This window comes from Chanodichthys erythropterus, chromosome 13, assembly GCF_024489055.1.
Source record: "Chanodichthys erythropterus isolate Z2021 chromosome 13, ASM2448905v1, whole genome shotgun sequence".
NCBI lineage: Eukaryota > Metazoa > Chordata > Actinopteri > Cypriniformes > Xenocyprididae > Chanodichthys > Chanodichthys erythropterus.
In genome coordinates, this window is record NC_090233.1 from 51,161,424 (window position 1) to 51,180,341 (window position 18,918).

General features: G+C 37.5%; 1 protein-coding gene across 1 annotated transcript in view; it reads right to left on the bottom strand.

Annotated features, from left to right (window-relative positions):
- Positions 1-1,484: 1,484 nt before the first annotated feature.
- The window catches only part of LOC137034485 (scavenger receptor cysteine-rich domain-containing group B protein), a 34,015-nt gene continuing 16,581 nt past the window's right edge, over positions 1,485-18,918 (bottom strand). The window contains exons 9-11 of the mRNA XM_067407440.1: positions 18,382-18,696; positions 10,692-10,796; positions 1,485-2,467 (exon numbers count right to left, since the gene is read on the bottom strand). Of these exons, the coding sequence (XP_067263541.1) occupies positions 2,154-2,467; positions 10,692-10,796; positions 18,382-18,696 (734 nt within the window). The 3' untranslated portion in view covers positions 1,485-2,153. The remainder of the gene's footprint in view (positions 2,468-10,691; positions 10,797-18,381; positions 18,697-18,918) is intronic.

An 18,918-nucleotide genomic window follows, 5' to 3' on the forward strand; every position in this document is an offset into this window, starting at 1 on the left:
CCTGAAAATTTTGCAAATCCGTTGCATGCATTTTGTCTGTCCTGAGTCAAGGATTCCAGCGATATAAGACACTTGAGCCTACGCCTCATACTTTTGACCATTGTAGCGCCCCCCTCAGGCCGATCGGTGTGAGCTTTGGCGATGTTGTAGACGATGTGAGTACTACCAGCCCTCAAAGTTTCAAGTCTGTACGACTTACGGTTTGGTCTGCCCGATTGCATTTTAGGGGAGAATGCTGATCTTTGAAAATTTTAACAATTACAATAGGAGCACTACGCGCTTGAACCCCTAAAAATCCTCTGCGCTCGTCAAAAGTTTCTCATGAGCATGCGAAAGTCTCTGTATTTTATTTTTGCAAAGGTCCCTTTAGCAACTCGGAACAATCTTTATAATAAGAGGATAGGTTATTAAATTATTTATTTATTTAATTAATTGTTTAGTTATTTATTTAATTTGGATACAAGAATATTGTTTCGTTGTCCTCATAGACAGTCATGGCATCTTGGAAAAGACACTACATGCCAATATTCAAGTCGATTGGACTAACCGTGAAGTAGTTATAGCCGTTTTCATGTTTTTTCCTGTTATAAAAGGAGCCAGTCGCCACATCCTTTTTCTTGCAGTATTTTCTAGTGAGCATGCAAAAGTCTGTATATATTTGTTTTGTGCAAGGTCCCTTTAGGCACTCTGTATAATCTCAATAATAAGAGGGTAGGTTATTTAATTGATTTATTTATTTATTTTGGTTATAAGAATTATTGAGAATTGTTATGTTACCAGTTTGCTAGCCTTTATAAGGGAAACCAGGACTAGTGGTCATAAATTTTACTCCAGTGAATATTTTTCATGCTTGGTTTATTTTTAAAAGTAATTTTCTGTATAGACAGATACCCTCTTATTGGCAACAGAAAGGCTATTGAAAAAAAACATGTTGTCAAAAGAACCAAACTCCCATTGATAACTAATATTAAAAAGTAAAATACATCTATCACATATTCATTATAAAAAGTGAATATGTGAAATATAAAACACAGATGATGAAACTTTTATTATGTAGAGCACCTGCTGGAAGAATAAACAATGTGCCATTTTGTCTTAATAGGAGAAAATGTCAAGAAATAAATTTAATGCACCTTTAAGAATATATAATAGATTCATAGCATACTTTATTTCCATATACACTCTTTTTTGTCTGCCCAGGAGTGTATATTGACAAAAATGTTGACCCCAATATTTTATGAAAGTCTGTACAGTAAAAAAAAGTGACATCACAAACATTGTTTTCTTTTCTTGTTACTTCAGGTATACCAAATCTTTAATTATATATATTATATATAAAAATCTTAACATCATTTTTTGGCCTAAATTTCTTTCCTATCTTATAAAGTAACCACCTAATATACTATTATGCAATTAGGCCAATGACATGGTTTAGTTTCCTCAATACAGAAGCAATATTCCTTTTATCCCATTAATTTCATTCTGTTAATCTACTCACAAAGGATGGAACAGACAAAAAAAAAGACTTTTTTTTTTTTTTTGCATTGAAACCATTATTTTTCCCAATCAAAATCGACCTGAGAACATTTTTTTTTCCAAGCAGACAAATTCAAATAGTTCAATAGTTTTGACATTCAATAAAATGTTAAAGATATTCAGATACACTTTGAACTTTACTGTAAGATATGCAACATATCGATCTTCAAAGCAGAAATATTTAAAATGTTTACTTCTAGCATTCAGTTAGAGGAAACAGATCCGCTTTAAGAACGAGTACTAGCACTACAGTACATCCATTTTTGTATGGCATAATGAATTTGGTGCTTGCAGTCTATATCAAAATGCCTAAAGAGAGGAGAGTCTAAAACTTTGGTTTCCACTGTATATCAATAGCCTCAGCTTATTTATCCACCTACATCTACACGTTCGTATAGTTTATAAAGTGCATAATTCGAATCTTCATTCAGTTATTTATATAACAGTATTTGCATAACTTATTTCACACCCAAATAACTATTTCATCTTTAAAATCTATTCTTCAGGGTTGGCGTGAGGTGTTATGTACAAAATTTATACAAGTCCTGGAGTCAATGCTATTCCTGTCCCCTCCCACTGCGTCTACTGGCAGGCGTGGCTTGAGGTGGGCGGAGTCATTAGAGTGCACATGTGACGCTGGCATCTTCTGAGTGGTCACAGTTGTGGACATTCCATCCTATGTGAGAGCACTGAATGAGAGTAGCTTCTGAGCCTGTGCATTTCAGGTTGTCCAGGTGGATTGTGCCACGACCGGGACCGAAGTGGGCCAGTCCCTGGGCGGCTCTAGGCAGGCCGCAGCCCATCTGCCTGCATACCACCTTAGCATCTGTAAGATCCCAAGCGTCATCGCACACGGTACCCCATTCTCCTCTCAGGTACATCTCCACACGGCCCTCGCAGCGATGGATGCCTCCCACGAGCCTGATGGTAGCTTGAGGAGAGAAAAAGAGACAAATGCATAAGCTGCATGTCTATGCAAACACTACACAGCAAAATCCCCAGAGTTAAATCAGCTCTGCCCAGAGAACCCTCTCTACATAGAGTTTTACATAACTTTTCCTGATAATTTCCTTACCCCCATGTCATCCAAGATGTTCAAGTATTTCTTTCGTCAGTCGAAAAGAAATTAAGGTTTTTCATGAAAACATTCCAGGATTTTTCTCCATATAGTGGACTTTAATGGCCTCCAAACGGTTGAAGGTCAAAATGTCAGGTTCAGTGCAGCTTCAAAGAGCTTTAAAGGATACCAGGCGAGAAATAAGGGTCTTATCTAGCGAAATGATGGGTTATTTTCGAAAAAATTACAACTGTATATGCTTTATAAACACAAAATATCGCCTTGAACAACATACTTCCACTTTCCACATTCTTCAAAATGCTTACGCTGTATGTCCTACACCTTCCCTATTCAACTTACGAAAAAAAAAAAAAACTAAACTGACACCGCGTTCGTTCCGTAAGTAGAATTTTTATTCAACACACTAATTCATAACGCTCCGAAGCTTCCTGAAGCAGTGTTTTGAAATCGGCCATCACTAAATAAGTCATTATTTTGTTTTTTTGACGGACCAAAAATATTCTCGTGGCTTTATAATATTAATATTGAACCACTGTACTCACATGAACTGATTTAAATATTTTTTTAGTACATTAATGGATCTTGAGAGAGGAAATATCATTGCTGGCTATGCAGGCCTCACTGAGCCATCAGATTTCATCAAAAATATCTTAATTTGTGTTCTAAAGATAAACGAAGGTCTTACGGGTGTGGAACGACATGAGGGTGAGTAATTAATGACATTATTTTCATTTTTGGGTGAACTAACCCTTTAAGATGAAAGTGTTGTATTATTTAATAATATTATGACATAATTTTATATATGGATAATATAATACAATTACATACTCTAATATAATTATAGTCATGTTAGGATGAAATTTCATATTTATATAACTTCTTAACATGATTATAAGGCCATAGAGAGTACATGCTTTTTTGCGTACGAGTGCTTTCAGTTGTTCCTACAGTGGGTACGGAAAGTATTCAGACCCCCTTAAATTTTTCACTCTTTGTTATATTGCAGCCATTTGCTAAAATCATTTAAGTTCTTTTTTTTCCTCATTAATGTACACACAGCACCCCATATTGACAGAAAAACACAGAATTGTTGATATTTTTGCAGATTTATTGAAAAAGAAAAACTGAAATATCACATGGTCCTAAGTATTCAGACCCTTTGCTGTGACACTCATATATTTAACCCAGGTGCTGTCCATTTCTTCTGATCATCCTTGAGATGGTTCTACACCTTCATCTGAGTCCAGCTGTGTTTGATTATGCTGATTGGACTTGATTAGGAAAGCCACACACCTGTCTATATAAAGACCTTACAGCTGTAGCAAATTAGCTCAAAAATAAATAGGAATAATTAATCATAACTAGTTATAATTAATTATTAATATTTTAATCAGTTAATAAAATTAACTTAATGTAATAAAATTAATATTACAATCAATTAACCTGTTGTTCAATGAACACACAGTGTTAATTGTTTATTAATTCTAAGAAATGTTCATTTCCAGGTTATGGGAAATAACAATCTTATTCTACTAAAAGCCTGTAGTCAGGACCGACATGAATAGGGACTCCCGTATATGAGCGCAAAACACGGACAACCTTACGTGTGACATGAACAAGACTTTATTAACTAAACACTTAAACTACTCTAACATTCACACACATACATGCATACAGTTTACCAAGAGAGAGAGAGAGAGAGCTAACGCAGAGTACAGGAAGCAAGAGGTTACAGCATTGTTGGACATTCAGCAGATCAACAGCCTTGAGCAAACCATCAGTTTTAATTTTAACCGGCCCTTCTTTAAAAGGGGTAAGGATACTCAATGTATCCGATAATGAGACTAAGTTTGATACTTGCATGTCTCTCCAAGTTGAATTAAAACTGTCCTGATGCAATTTGTGGAGGCTCCTGTTGAATCTTTGCTGATATTTTCTTGACGAAAGAGAACCGGCTGGATTCAGAGGATCTTTGGTGAATGGAAGGTCTAGGCCGAGGCCTGGCACAAGCTTGGGGTTCCTTAGAAGCTTCTAGCTTCTTAAAGCATCTTGACGTCAGCATTCATCAGTAAAAGAGAAGAAGAGGAGGAAGAGCAGGAAGAGAGGGGGTTCCTTGTGATCAGTGAATATAAGGGGTGAAGATGTCACACCCTCTTGAGGTGTCTGAGCCAATAAGGAGTTCCCCTTTCAGAGGGAAGTTTTACGAGTCTTTGTTCTGTAGCAAGATATTAGCATAAGACACTGGATTGGATGAATGAGAGAATAACCTTCTAGATTCTTATAATACTAATGTGTCACAGAGTTAGTAACATGTAACATAAATTACCAAATAGGAAATGAAAGTTGGAGTCCGTAGATACCAAGCATGCTGCCAATGTGATCTCAGTTAACTATACATTTGCAACTATGGAACATTAATACCAAAATAGTTCAAAAGAGAGAATTAATACATAGAATAAAGCGTATAAAAGGAAAGTCATGAGATGGGAAACTTGGATACATGTTTATACATTTCCCAAGTGGTTATATAGAGAATACATAGGATTAAGAGAGTTTATTTGTCCTTCTCAGGAAGAATGAGTCACTAGTCTCTCCAGAATTCTTCTGGATCATAAAAGTACCATATAACTGTAACAGGACACCTAGGTTGGCCTGTGTGCTAGCAACATTGGGATGCTGGTTACAGTTTTAGGGGGATGAGTTCAGAGAACTTTGATAGTGAGAGTGAGTTATGGGTAATTCATTAAATACAATGAATAATTGTGTGGCTGATTGTTCCAGACGTTACATCCCCCCCTTTCGGTCGTTGTTGTTCTTTCTATGGACAACAGCGAGCGACGTTGAAGGTGTAGAAAGATCAGACACACCACTGGCACACAAGGCTGGAAGGCTGTGATGGGCTCTGGTTGTATGTGTCTCCTGGAGTGGTGGTCGTTCCATTGCGGTTGATGTAGACAGTAGACAAGCTCAGGTCTCTGAGCTGGTGTTGTGTGAGTGGTCAGAAGCTTGTACTGCTGAGTACTCCTCAGGTAAGAACTGTTCAAGGAGCTATCTTACTAGCGTTAGAAGCTCCTGCAGGTCCGATGCTGGCGTGTCCAGTCGTCCTTGGGCTGCCTGCTGTTGGAGATCCTGCTGTGTCTGCAGGGAGAGGATGCTCCCATCCCTGGCTTCTCCCTGTGGTAGGTCTGGTACCTGGGTCTGTCTGAATTAATCCTTCTCCTTCTGCAGCTGCAGAGGATTTCAGGAAATTGGCTGATAAGGTGTCAAGCAGAAGGCTTTGGCTTCCCCCTCTGTACCTCTGTGCTTGGCTGGGGGAGGTTCTTCTGCTGACTCCATGCGGTGAAGGGAGATGTTTCTTCTGCAATGGTTCTGTTTGCTGCAGGTAAGAGAGTCTCAGTTCTCTTTTCTTCTGTGTCTCTATTCTGTCAGGGTCCTTGCGTCTGTCCCAAGCCTCCATCTCTAGCTGGTCTATGTGGCTTTTAGCATGCATCAGCTCCTTGTGAGTCTCTGTGATCTGGAGTTTGAGGTTGTTCACCTCCTGTTTCAAAACAGCGAGGATGTGGGCCAGGAAGAAGTTGACTTCTGTCAGATCATTGTGATCACACCTCTGGTTTGAGTCATCTGCCTTTACTTCTCTTCCATCTTTGTCCAGTTGCTTTTGGCTCTGGTGCTGTAATTGATCAGCAGCACTGGTTAGGAGGGTGTTCCTCACGACACATAGCCAGTCCTTTCGGTCTGCCATCTGGGCAGTTAGGCTGAGCATCTGCAACATTTAGGCACGCTTGTGGTGAGAGTAAGGGCAAGAGACTACTGCAAGATCAAACAGAATTTAGGGCTAAAGGCACAGTGAGCAGCCAGGTGTATAAAATACAGCTAGGTTTAATAAATGACTTAAGATGGTTCTTGTGGTCAAATTATTTCTTAGTATTTCTTACTGATGGCTCACAACAGGCTTGACCTCTGAACAAATGGAAAAGAGAAAGAGAGAGGAAGAGGAGAGCTTTCCTATTAGATTGTGCTTATTAGTGGTGCTCAAAATTATGCCATAGCAATCATTCAGATTCCTTTGTAACTGGCTCATAAAATTGAAGCAACTGTTGTAAATAAACAAAATCAAGAAGGAGAGTATGTCTAGTTGCTTGTGGTTATATTGGGAAATTAAACCACACAAGACTAAACAGGAAAATGTAAATAAATCACATAGATGAAAGAAATAATACTAGTAAAAACAAATAGCTGACTGCTATTATAATTAAAATCAATAAAATATTTAAAGAAGTGATTAAAACAGCGGAATGACCTGGTATTGGGAATAGTCAATAGCACTAGTGATTAACAATTAGATTAGCTTTGGAAATCACTCTATAGTTGGTCACAGCTGCAGCGTGTTCAGGACCACACCATGTGTGTGTCCCTCCCAGAAGTTTAGTCAACGTGCTATTGAAAAATCTCAATAAATCCTAGAATTCTTCTTTAGCTAAACAGTTTACATGTAATTAAATTTAGATTTAATTACCCTAGTAACTGCAGATTTAGCTGAACAGTGTTCAGGGAGAACTGCACCTAAGTGCAGGTGAAATTAGCTGAGAAGAATTAAAGGTAAGGAAAGAGAGAAATCAGAAAACCAGGAATGTGGTTAAGGGAAATTGTTTTAGATCAGTTCACACTGCATACACACAAGCTATAGTTAAAGGCTTCACGTAAATAATGCTAACCACTAACTGTAGAAGCTATTAGTTAGCTTAGCCTGAGGTGCAGGGCTGCTAGGTGAGGTTAGCTTAGCCACCTAGCCTGGTTTGTTTACAATATGGCATCACAGGGTGATGAGTTAGCACTTCCTGTGACAAGTCGTTGTCATGGGAACCAATGCACATCAGGGCAATTCAAACAGTTTATTGAGACTGTCTGCTCATTTCAAACAAGTTACGTATAGAGTTACAATGTGACGCTTATACTTTCAGATTTTCAAAAACTTGATATTACATTCAGTAAACTGCAAATATGTTTTGGCATTTGCAAATTTTACTCATGTAAACTCTTCTCTCTACTTTAAACAACGTCTTGTACTTGTTTAAAGGGTAATTACACAGTTTGCTGTAAGTCAAAGCTTGTTTAAGCATATATAGTTAAGTCCGTCTTGTGCATGAATACTGATATTCCTTTCAGCGAGTGAAACACAGTTTTGGTCAAAAGGTAGCTATGCTTGTAGGTGCAGGCAAAGTTTAGATGAATGACATCAATCTTAACTATAACAGGGGAGCATTACCCAAATCTACATTTATATAACACTGTACTGAGATTCATTCATCAGAAACAGGTTAAGCAATACTGCAATTGGTATTTCTCCAACAAAAGCAGAATAATCAATTCTGGTACAGTTTACATGCCGCTGAGCTGAGATTCCTTCGTCAACACAGGCTTACGCTCTAATACTGAGATTAGGATTTCTTCGCTAAAATCAGATTAACTTTATACTGATACCATTTGAACATATGCTAAAATGTGTCAAGAGTAGACTCTTTCAGTTACAGTAGAGATGTCAATTCAGGCCATCACTTTATCAGCATCTAACAAGCCAGCAATTAGTGACCAAAATGTGCATCGTCTGACATATTCTGACTGGAATTATCAAATGCACACTTTTAAGTTGACAGTGGTTTAAGCTCATAACCTTTGTTTATTCATGCCCGCATTCTCCACCATTTGTAGCAAATTAGCTCAAAAATAAATAGGAATAATTAATCATAACTAGTTATAATTAATTATTAATATTTTAATCAGTTAATAAAATTAACTTAATGTAATAAAATTAATATTACAATCAATTAACCTGTTGTTCAATGAACACACAGTGTTAATTGTTTATTAACTAAGAAATGTTCATTTCCAGGTTATGGGAAATAACAATCTTATTCTACTAAAAGCCTGTAGTCAGGACCGACATGAATAGGGACTCCCGTATATGAGCGCAAAACACGGACAACCTTACGTGTGACATGAACAAGACTTTATTAACTAAACACTTAAACTACTCTAACATTCACACACATACATGCATACAGTTTACCAAGAGAGAGAGAGAGAGCTAACGCAGAGTACAGGAAGCAAGAGGTTACAGCATTGTTGGACATTCAGCAGATCAACAGCCTTGAGCAAACCATCAGTTTTAATTTTAACCGGCCCTTCTTTAAAAGGGGTAAGGATACTCAATGTATCCGATAATGAGACTAAGTTTGATACTTGCATGTCTCTCCAAGTTGAATTAAAACTGTCCTGATGCAATTTGTGGAGGCTCCTGTTGAATCTTTGCTGATATTTTCTTGACGAAAGAGAACCGGCTGGATTCAGAGGATCTTTGGTGAATGGAAGGTCTAGGCCGAGGCCTGGCACAAGCTTGGGGTTCCTTAGAAGCTTCTAGCTTCTTAAAGCATCTTGACGTCAGCATTCATCAGTAAAAGAGAAGAAGAGGAGGAAGAGCAGGAAGAGAGGGGGTTCCTTGTGATCAGTGAATATAAGGGGTGAAGATGTCACACCCTCTTGAGGTGTCTGAGCCAATAAGGAGTTCCCCTTTCAGAGGGAAGTTTTACGAGTCTTTGTTCTGTAGCAAGATATTAGCATAAGACACTGGATTGGATGAATGAGAGAATAACCTTCTAGATTCTTATAATACTAATGTGTCACAGAGTTAGTAACATGTAACATAAATTACCAAATAGGAAATGAAAGTTGGAGTCCGTAGATACCAAGCATGCTGCCAATGTGATCTCAGTTAACTATACATTTGCAACTATGGAACATTAATACCAAAATAGTTCAAAAGAGAGAATTAATACATAGAATAAAGCGTATAAAAGGAAAGTCATGAGATGGGAAACTTGGATACATGTTTATACATTTCCCAAGTGGTTATATAGAGAATACATAGGATTAAGAGAGTTTATTTGTCCTTCTCAGGAAGAATGAGTCACTAGTCTCTCCAGAATTCTTCTGGATCATAAAAGTACCATATAACTGTAACAGGACACCTAGGTTGGCCTGTTTGCTAGCAACATTGGGATGCTGGTTACAGTTTTAGGGGGATGAGTTCAGAGAACTTTGATAGTGAGAGTGAGTTATGGGTAATTCATTAAATACAATGAATAATTGTGTGGCTGATTGTTCCAGACGTTACACAGCTCACAGTGCATGTCAGAGCAAATGAGAAACATGAGGTCAAAGGAACTGCCTGAAGAGCTCAGAGACAGAATTGTGGCAAGTAGTTTGCTAAAAAACACCTGAAGGACTCCAAGATGGTGAGAAATAAGGAGGAATGGTAGAGGATCCCCAAATCCAGGTGTGAAAAACTTGTTGCATCTTTCCCAAAAAGACTCATGGCTGTATTAGATCAAAAGGGTGCTTCTACTAAATACTGAGCAAAGGGTCTGAATACCTAGGACCATGTGATATTTCAGTTTTTCTTTTTTAATAAATCTGCAAAAATGTCAACAATTCTGGGTTTTTCTGTCAATATGGGGTGTTGTGTGTACATTAATGAAGAAAAAAATGAACTTAGCAAAGAAAAAAAATGATTTTAGCAAATGGCTGTAATATAACAAAGAGTGAAAAATTTAAGGGGGTCTGAATACTTTCCGTACCCACTGTATATTTTGTCATAAATTTAGAATGATTTTTGGTCAATCAGTGCTTGAAGTGCACTTCTCTATTTTTACCTTCGGTGTACTGCTTGTTTTCCTTGCGTAAGTTGCACGTACGGAAGCCCACTTTTATTTTTCAAGCCCTAAGGTCAATAATTATCCAAAAAAAAGTTAACTTTGCCCTTTGGATAGCTATAACATTTAGAAAATGGGCATGGCATTAATCACTAACATCATTTTTGGCCCAAATTTCTTTCCGATAGCTTATGAAATAACAACCTAATATAATAAAAGGGTTGTGCAATTAGGCCAGTGACATGGTTTCCCATTATGGGCTCCATTCATGACCACAACATCTAATGGACATATCGGCGGGTTTCTATGTACTTGTTGATGTCAGATGTTCCTGAAAATGTCTTTGAGGATGTCTTCGGTGTGCCTACCTTCGGCTGGTGTTGTGGTTGTAGTTGGAGTTGGAGTTGGAGTTGGAATTCCCTCTGTCATCCCTACGCCAAAGTCTCTTCCCATTACCTCAAATTCCAAAGGTGCTGAAAGATAGAAAACACGAAAACTTACATTAGAAGATCGGGTTCAATTATTTTGGTAAATTTTAGTTTACTATGACTTAATATACTCTTTTATAAACCACTTAACCTGTGGTTCTCGTTCTAGATCTACATTGTACAAAATATATTTTTAAAGTTGTAAATAAAACAAAGATAATTAAAGTATGTTTTACAAGAAAATAATATTTCAGTCTTTCTACTTCAAAATTGTACATTTAATTGTGTTACTTGCCATTTCTTTGTAATTAGGGGTTCAAGCATGTAGCGGTGAAACTCTATCGTAATTGTTAAAATTTCCAAGGATCAGAATTCTCCCTTAAAATTGATCGGGCAGACCAAACCGTAAGTCGTAACTTGAAACTTTGTACGAAATGGCTTATAGGCTTAAATTATATATAATAGAATACCATTATTTTAAATTGTAATAATATTTCACAGTATTGCTGTTTTTTCTGTATGTTTGATTTACACCATGATGAGCTTTGAGACATGATCAATGTCTCACATAGCCTGTCTCACAGGTTTTTTCACATAGCCTACCTGACTGAAAGAGCTCATTATTATGCAAGTCATTTCAGGTCATTATTATGTGATTATTTTGTCTTCTCAGGTGAGAATCACCCATTATTCATGATGATTCACGCCTTCGACATGCCCTGACAACATGTTTTAATGCATACTGTGTTTCTTGACCAAACATGTTTTAGAAAATTTAAATCTCACTATTGTTTAATATGAAGGAGTAGGAAGGATAATTTTTACATAATTTTACAACCTCCAATACCCAGAAGTCTTGTGAACACAGATTTAATGTTATTTTTTTTGCCTTATTTCAGTGACTTAAGTTTTTTGTTTTTTCAATAACCACGCATACACGTTATTACATACATGTTCCTCACATTATTATTGCATTATTGTAGCATAGTTTGTGCTGAATACAATGTAATGACACTTTTGTCATACATATGTTTATGAACAACTGAAAAAAGCACAAATGTCAGGGCATGTCAAAACTTCTCCAGGCCCCAAATCAGCCTCAGACTCCAGAGGGTTAAGTGTCTTATATCATTGGAATCATTGGTTCAAGATGGACAAGATGTATACATTGGATTCACTCGTTAGGGGCCAAGCCCCGAAGGGGCTGTAGCTCCTATTGTAATTGTACGTTTTCCCTTTTATTATTATTATTCTTCCTCCCGAATGGGAGTCTATGGCAGCCCTATCAACGGAACATGAGAAAATGATGAAATTTGGCACAGTTGTAGAGATGCTCATGAATAGTGATTGGACCAAATTTGGAGTCTCTAGAACCAACTCTATAGCGCCACCACCAGTTCAAAATTTCAACATTCTAACGGTTTTAACATTTGAACTCTTTGTCATAGAAAAATTAAATTTAGTTCATCTGATTTGTCTCTTCATGCTGATGCTATTCAACTTCTTACATTAAGTCTCCACCCATTGCAGTAGCGGCCATTTTGAAAAGTACAGTATTTGTTTTTTTCGCTTCTCCTCCTTCAAAATTTGTCCAATTTTGTCCAATCTTTGATCAGATTATCTTTGGACTGAGCCGCACAGAAATGACTGAACAGATTTTTTTTATTCATCTTTGTTCAAAAGTTATGATGTCACGAAGTTAACGAGGTTGACCCGAAATTGCTATAGAGGCTGTATCTCGGACAAACTTTGAGCAATCGAAAACAAAAATTGGTACCCTTCATCAAGACCATGATCTAAGGTTCCATGCCGAATTTGGGAACAGCGCCACCTACAGGTCATGAGATATGAAAAATGGCTATTTTGGCCAATTACTTTTGAACACTTTATTAGAAAATCAAGATCTTGGTGTCTATGGATTCCTTGGGCCATGCCGAATCCGGGGATATTGAATTTGTCAACATCGGATGAAAAGCATGTCCGCCATTTTGAATTTTGTCATAAATTGCAATAACTTTTAAACAATTTGACATATCATCACAAAATTTGGTACATATGACCATCAGAGTGTCTTGAAGGTACATGAGAATTTTCAGCACAGTGCCACCTAGTGTTCCACAGATATAATGTTTTTTGCAAAATTGCTTATAACTTTTGAAAACATTATCCAAAATTTGTCTGCTTTATGTCATTTTATTCCCTGGCTTATGCCGATTCCGACAATGTGTCATTTGTCATTTTCCTTAAATGTACCTGTCTGCCATATTGAATTAAATCAAAAACAGTTTTTTCGCTACTCCTCCTACAAATTTTGGTCAATTTTGTCCAAAATCAGCTCAGATGATCTTTGGACCGAGCCGCACAGAAATGACTGAACGGATTTTTGATATTCGCTACCATTCCCAAGATATTCATCTCTGAATGTGACCTTGCTTGTGTTTGTTGTCTTATACTAGTTAGCTTAGCACAGTAATTGCTTAGCATGCTAAACTATTGCTATTCTTTCTAATGTGGTCTTCAGTCAACAGGTTAACCAAAACTTAGTTGGCATTAAATAACTTTGCATACTAATATGGTTAACATGCTATGAAGCTTTTTTTTTGTGAACTCTTTCTCACACGGAAACCTCTGCTTAGCATACTGAAGAACTTGCATGGCTGATTAGCTCAATGTGTTACGCCACGGATCTCGAATGCTCTGCATCGTGGGTTCGAAACTCAGTGTGACACATGCCCAGACCGCATGAGGTACTGTGGCAGGAAAAGATGCAGAACTTGTGTCTGTTCTAGGCATTCTTCCTAAAACTGGTCTAATCTGAAGCTATCACATGCAATTCCTTTATGTCCAAATTCGTAGTTATTCTTCTTCCCCCTGTATGGTAATCAATGAACCATAAGAAGGAAAATTATCAAATTTGGCATGCTTGTAGTGATAGTAATTAAAAGTAATTTGACCAACTTTGGAGTATCTAGGACTAAGTCTATAGCGCCACCACCAGTTCAAATATTCACTTTTGTAAAGGTTATAACTTTTGAACCCTTTGTTCCAGAAAAATGAATGTCAATACAACTGATTCCTCTCTTCATACTGATCACATTCAATATCTTACATTAAGTCTCCACCCAGTACAGTAGTGGCCATTTTGAAAAGTACAGTATTCCGTTTTTTCGCTACTCCTCCTTCAAAATTTGTCCAATTTTGTCCAAACTTTGATCAGGTGATCTTTGGTCTGAGCCGCACAGAAATGACTGAACAGATTTTTTTATTCATCTTTGTTCAAAAGTTATGATGTCACGAAGTTAACGAGGTTGACCCAAAATTGATATAGAGGCTGTATCTCAGCCAAACTTTGAGCAATCAAAACTAAAATTGGTACACTTGATCAAGACCATGATCTGAGGTTCCATGCCAAATTTGGGAACAGCGCCACCTACAGGTCATGAGATCTGAAAAATGGCTATTTTGGCCAATAACTTTTGAACACTTTATTAGAAAATCAAGATCTTGGTGTCTATGGATTCCCTGTGCCATGCCGAATCCGAGGATATCGAATTCGTCAACATCGGATGAACCACGTGTCCGCCATTTTGAATTTTGTCATAAATTGCAATAACTTTTAAACAATTTGACATATCTTCACACAAATTGGTATGTATGACCTTTAGAAGGTCCTGAAGGTACCTGAGAAGTTTCAACACAGCGCCACCTACTGTTCCACAGATGTAATGATTATTGCAAAACCACTTATAACTTTTGAAAACACTTTCCAAAATGAGTATGCTTTATGTCATTTTATTCCCTGGCTTATGCCGATTCCGACAATGTGTCATTTGTCATTTTCCTTAAATGTACCTGTACGCCATATTGAAATAAATGGAAAACAGTTTTTTCGCTACTCCTCCTACAATTTTTGTCCAATTTTGTCCAAAATCAGCTCAGGTGATCTTTGGACCGAGCCGCACAGAAATGACTGAATGGATTTTTGATATTCGCTACCATTCCCAAGATATTCATCTCTGAATGTGACCTTGCTTGTGTTTGTTGTCTTATGCTAGTTAGCTTAGCATGCTAATTGCTTAGCATGCTAACCAGTTGTCATTCTCTTTAATGTGGCTCTTCAGTTATCAAGTTAACCATGAGCTTCATTAGCATTAAGTTAGCTTAGCATGCTAATATGGATAGCATGCTAAGTAATGCTTTTTTTGTGAATTCTTTGTTAGACTAAAAGGTTTCTTCCACAGTCTGTTGAATGTGCATCCTCAAGTAGCTCAATGTGTAAAGCCAGTTATCTGAAGAGCTCTGTATCCGAAGTTAGTGGGTTCGAATCCCAGGTGGAGTGGTTTTATAAAATAGTGTGTTTTGATTCCTTTACTGCCTCTTGGATTAGAAATAAATGCTTTTTGTTTCATGCTGTGTTCATTTTCATCTAAGCTTATGTACATTCTGAGTTCATTCTTGCCCGTAATTCTGAACCAGCTGTTTCATGTTTGTTCATTTTCTGCTGTTTTTCCTCTTCCTGCTCTGTATTGCACTACAGCATGATGAGCTGCAGAATGATCTAAAGTGCAGCTTTATAAGAATTCTTCATTTTGAGTTCATTTTCACATGAACTAATAAACTTCGGCAGGTGTGGAAACATTCACTTGCACAGTGGTGCAATGAGATGAGAAATGGACCTTGGACCCGGAGGTCGTGGATTTGAATCTTGTGTGGGGTTCCTTTATACAATTGTGTGTAATGAGTCATTTTGATACCTTTTTTATCCAAATAAGCATTGTACTAATCTTTATTCCTCTTCAATGAGATAAAAGTATTTTAGTTCATTCCGTGTTCGTTCTCTGAACTTCTATTGATTTTCATTTCATTTCCACCTGTCCTTCTGAACCACATGTTTTGCATGTACATTCAATTTCTGCTGTTTTTGCTCTTCCTGCTCCGTATTGCGCTACTGCCCCTACTGGGGCTTGGCCCCGAATTGCTGCTTGCAGCTATATTTTTTCATTGAAATTTTCAGGTATTTTAGATTTTTTTTTTAAACATACTTCTGCAAACTAGTCCTAGGTTTTTGTCATAGACTGTAAAAAAAGATGGATGACGCAACGTCGCTTCCTTCCATTGTAATGAACTGAAGCCAAAATGGCCGACCGAATGGGCGCTGACATGTTACGCAATACGTCAAAAAAAAAAAGTTTGGAGCCTGGGCATGCGCAGAAGGAACCGTCAGTGGAGCCGGAGGCGGAGTCGCGATATCAAACTTCCGCCCAGACGACTGCGTCATCATTCATGTATTTTAAATAGACTATAAAAATTATATACAATTTAAAATTCTACCTATAAAATAATAGGCTATATTCTATTTCTAGAGCAATAATACTTTTAAAACAGCAAATTCAGTAGATAAAATCAATATAATATGCCACTAGAAACAACTCTAAATCGTCAGAAACGGTCCTGCCATTTTAAATCAAGTTCAACTAATGTTACAGGAGATCGATTGCTGTAATTAGAGTAAGCTATCATTAGTTTTGTCCTGCTAATTATTATTTTATACCCATAAAAATAATAAGTAACTGCCAGATAATGATCACCTGCTTTTTCCCGACATTGTTAACATTAGGTGTGTTATCTTAACTAATAACATTTATTAATTAGCTTATAACACCCATATTTAATGTTACAGAAAAAGGTTCAGTGATCCGTCAGATCCTGTAGGTCGGTTAGTACAGTTTACTGCTGAACAACTCATTTTGTTGGTGTTAAAAAACAAAGAAATCGAAAATTAATAGTTAGTTATACATCTTCAATCTCCCCTCGAAGCTCCGACAGTCCTCAGACAAGCTGAGCTGTCAATCAAGTTCGAATCATGACGACACGCCCCGTTTTTATAGCATCAAATTGCTAGCTAAAATCTAAATCATTACAAAAACAAACAATTGAATATATATCTGTGTGATAACAACTACCTTAAATTACCAAAACCATCTTTCAGAAAGTTTTATTTGAAGCAGAATTTATTTTTAAGTTTTCACTGAAGTCTCATTCGACTGCATTGAGAGGGCGGGGTTTATGACCTGTACTGCATCCAGCCTCCAGGGGGCGATCAAAGAGCCCGTGGCTTCACTTTTCAGAACGTATGAGACACACCCGTTTTTTGTCCTGATTGGAACCAAACCAGTGCAGCAAGATTCTCCAGAATCTGATCATCAATATTTATCAAAAATGATCCCTAAGGGCTGCCAAAACGGTTGAAGTGGGCAGAGCCACTTTTACTAAAATGGCTATAACTCGTGAACAGAATGAGATATTTTCACCAGCACACCTATGTAAGAGCTCATTCTTTGGTCGCATGAAAAAGAATGCGGCGACTGGCCACTCGGTGGTTCTTTAACAGAAAAAAAAACATGAAAATGGCTATAACTACTTCACTGTCCGATCAACTTAAAAATCGGCATGCAGTGTCTTCGTCCAAGGTGCATCTCAAAAAACATGTCCACCATCAGCCAATGAAGTTTGAGTAGCTATCAGACAAGGTTAACAAAGGCCGATTGGAACAAAACTTGCTGGGCCTGTTTGACTCACAGCCTGTGAGAAATTAAAAAGAAATCGTCCACCGGGGGGCGCCTTCACATTTTTCACGTGCGTAAATTATCGTATATCATGAAATTTTTCGAACACGTCATGACATTACTTGCCATATGGTAGAACTGCTCATTCTGAGCAACTTTGCCTCTAGGACCGCTTCTGTCCATCGAATCATTCGTTAAATGTTGGAGATTATTTCAAAAATCAACTTTGGCGAACTAGTCGTAGGATTTTGGTTCAACCTCAATAACTGTTAAAAAGCTTTATAAACCATACATTTCCTATGGTAAATTGCCTGTATTGGCTGTAATTGGTCTTTTACATCTATGATCTAAGTGGTTACAGGCTTGCTAAATAAAACATAATACCTTTTCACGCAAGTGCTTAAAGGCCTTAAATCTCTTGAACCCTGATAATTGCTTCTCGCAGCTATATTTATTTGTGAAATTTACTAGCAATTTCCAAGTGAAACTTTTCAAAGAAAATCCTACATCACGACTTTTTCAGTGTATGGAAGTGCTCTAAATGTTGATACTTGTATTTTCATTTCTTTATCTCGTGTTTATTTCAGTGTTTCCCTGTTCTCTTAAATGCTCATCTATTAGACACATGCATGCATATATTTATGCGTTAGTGATGCACGTGGCCTGTACGGAGGCCGACTTTCCCTGTGGCTCTGTGCTGACGATGATGTGCTCTGACGGGCCTCTTTATTTTTCATGTAGATATGGCTAACTGTCGTACAGAGGATGCTGATCTTGAATCAGTTTTGAGATTTCCCTCTTTTTCAATGATTGACGATGGGATATGAAAAAGAGACCGTAGCCAAATAAATGTAAAATGGATGTTAGTTTGTATGTGCTTGAGAGTACTGGTAATTAAAGGAACAGTGATTGTGTTAATATATAAATAATATTCTCTCTAAATATCAGTACATTTATTATAAGTATGCACTTTATTTATGCACATAAATGCAAAATGCATGACATTCAGATGTGATAACTCTAAATGTTTTGTAATGTATGTAATATTTGCTGTCTTTTCTTACGTGCACAGATCACTCCAGCGTCTTCATGATGGCCGCAGTTATGCTGTCCCCACCCCAGATTAAAGCAGTCGGTCAGCTTTTGTTCACTGCCTTTGCAGTCAACGTTATCCAGCAGTATGGGACCTGAACCGTGGCCGAAGTAAGCTAGAGACTTGGCTGCAAGAGCCGGCCCGCATCCCAGCTGTCTGCAGACCACCTGAGCGTTATCCATATCCCAGTCATCATCACACACGGTTCCCCAGACGGTGAAGTAGAGGACTTCCACTCGGCCCTGACAGTTGTTCATGCCGTTCACCACACGAATGTTTGGCTTCTCTGAAGGGAACGATGGACGCAGAGGGTTAGAGAGAGACAAGAGAGTAGAATAAAAGCTTTATTGCCATAAACTGTTCAGAAGTTTGCCATGGGTAAGGTTTTTAATGCTCACCAAGACTGTATTTATTTGATCAAAAATACAGTCGGTCGTCTGTCAGCATTATAATATGAAACATTTCTGATTATTATAAGTGTTGAAAACAGTTGTGCTTCATATTTTTG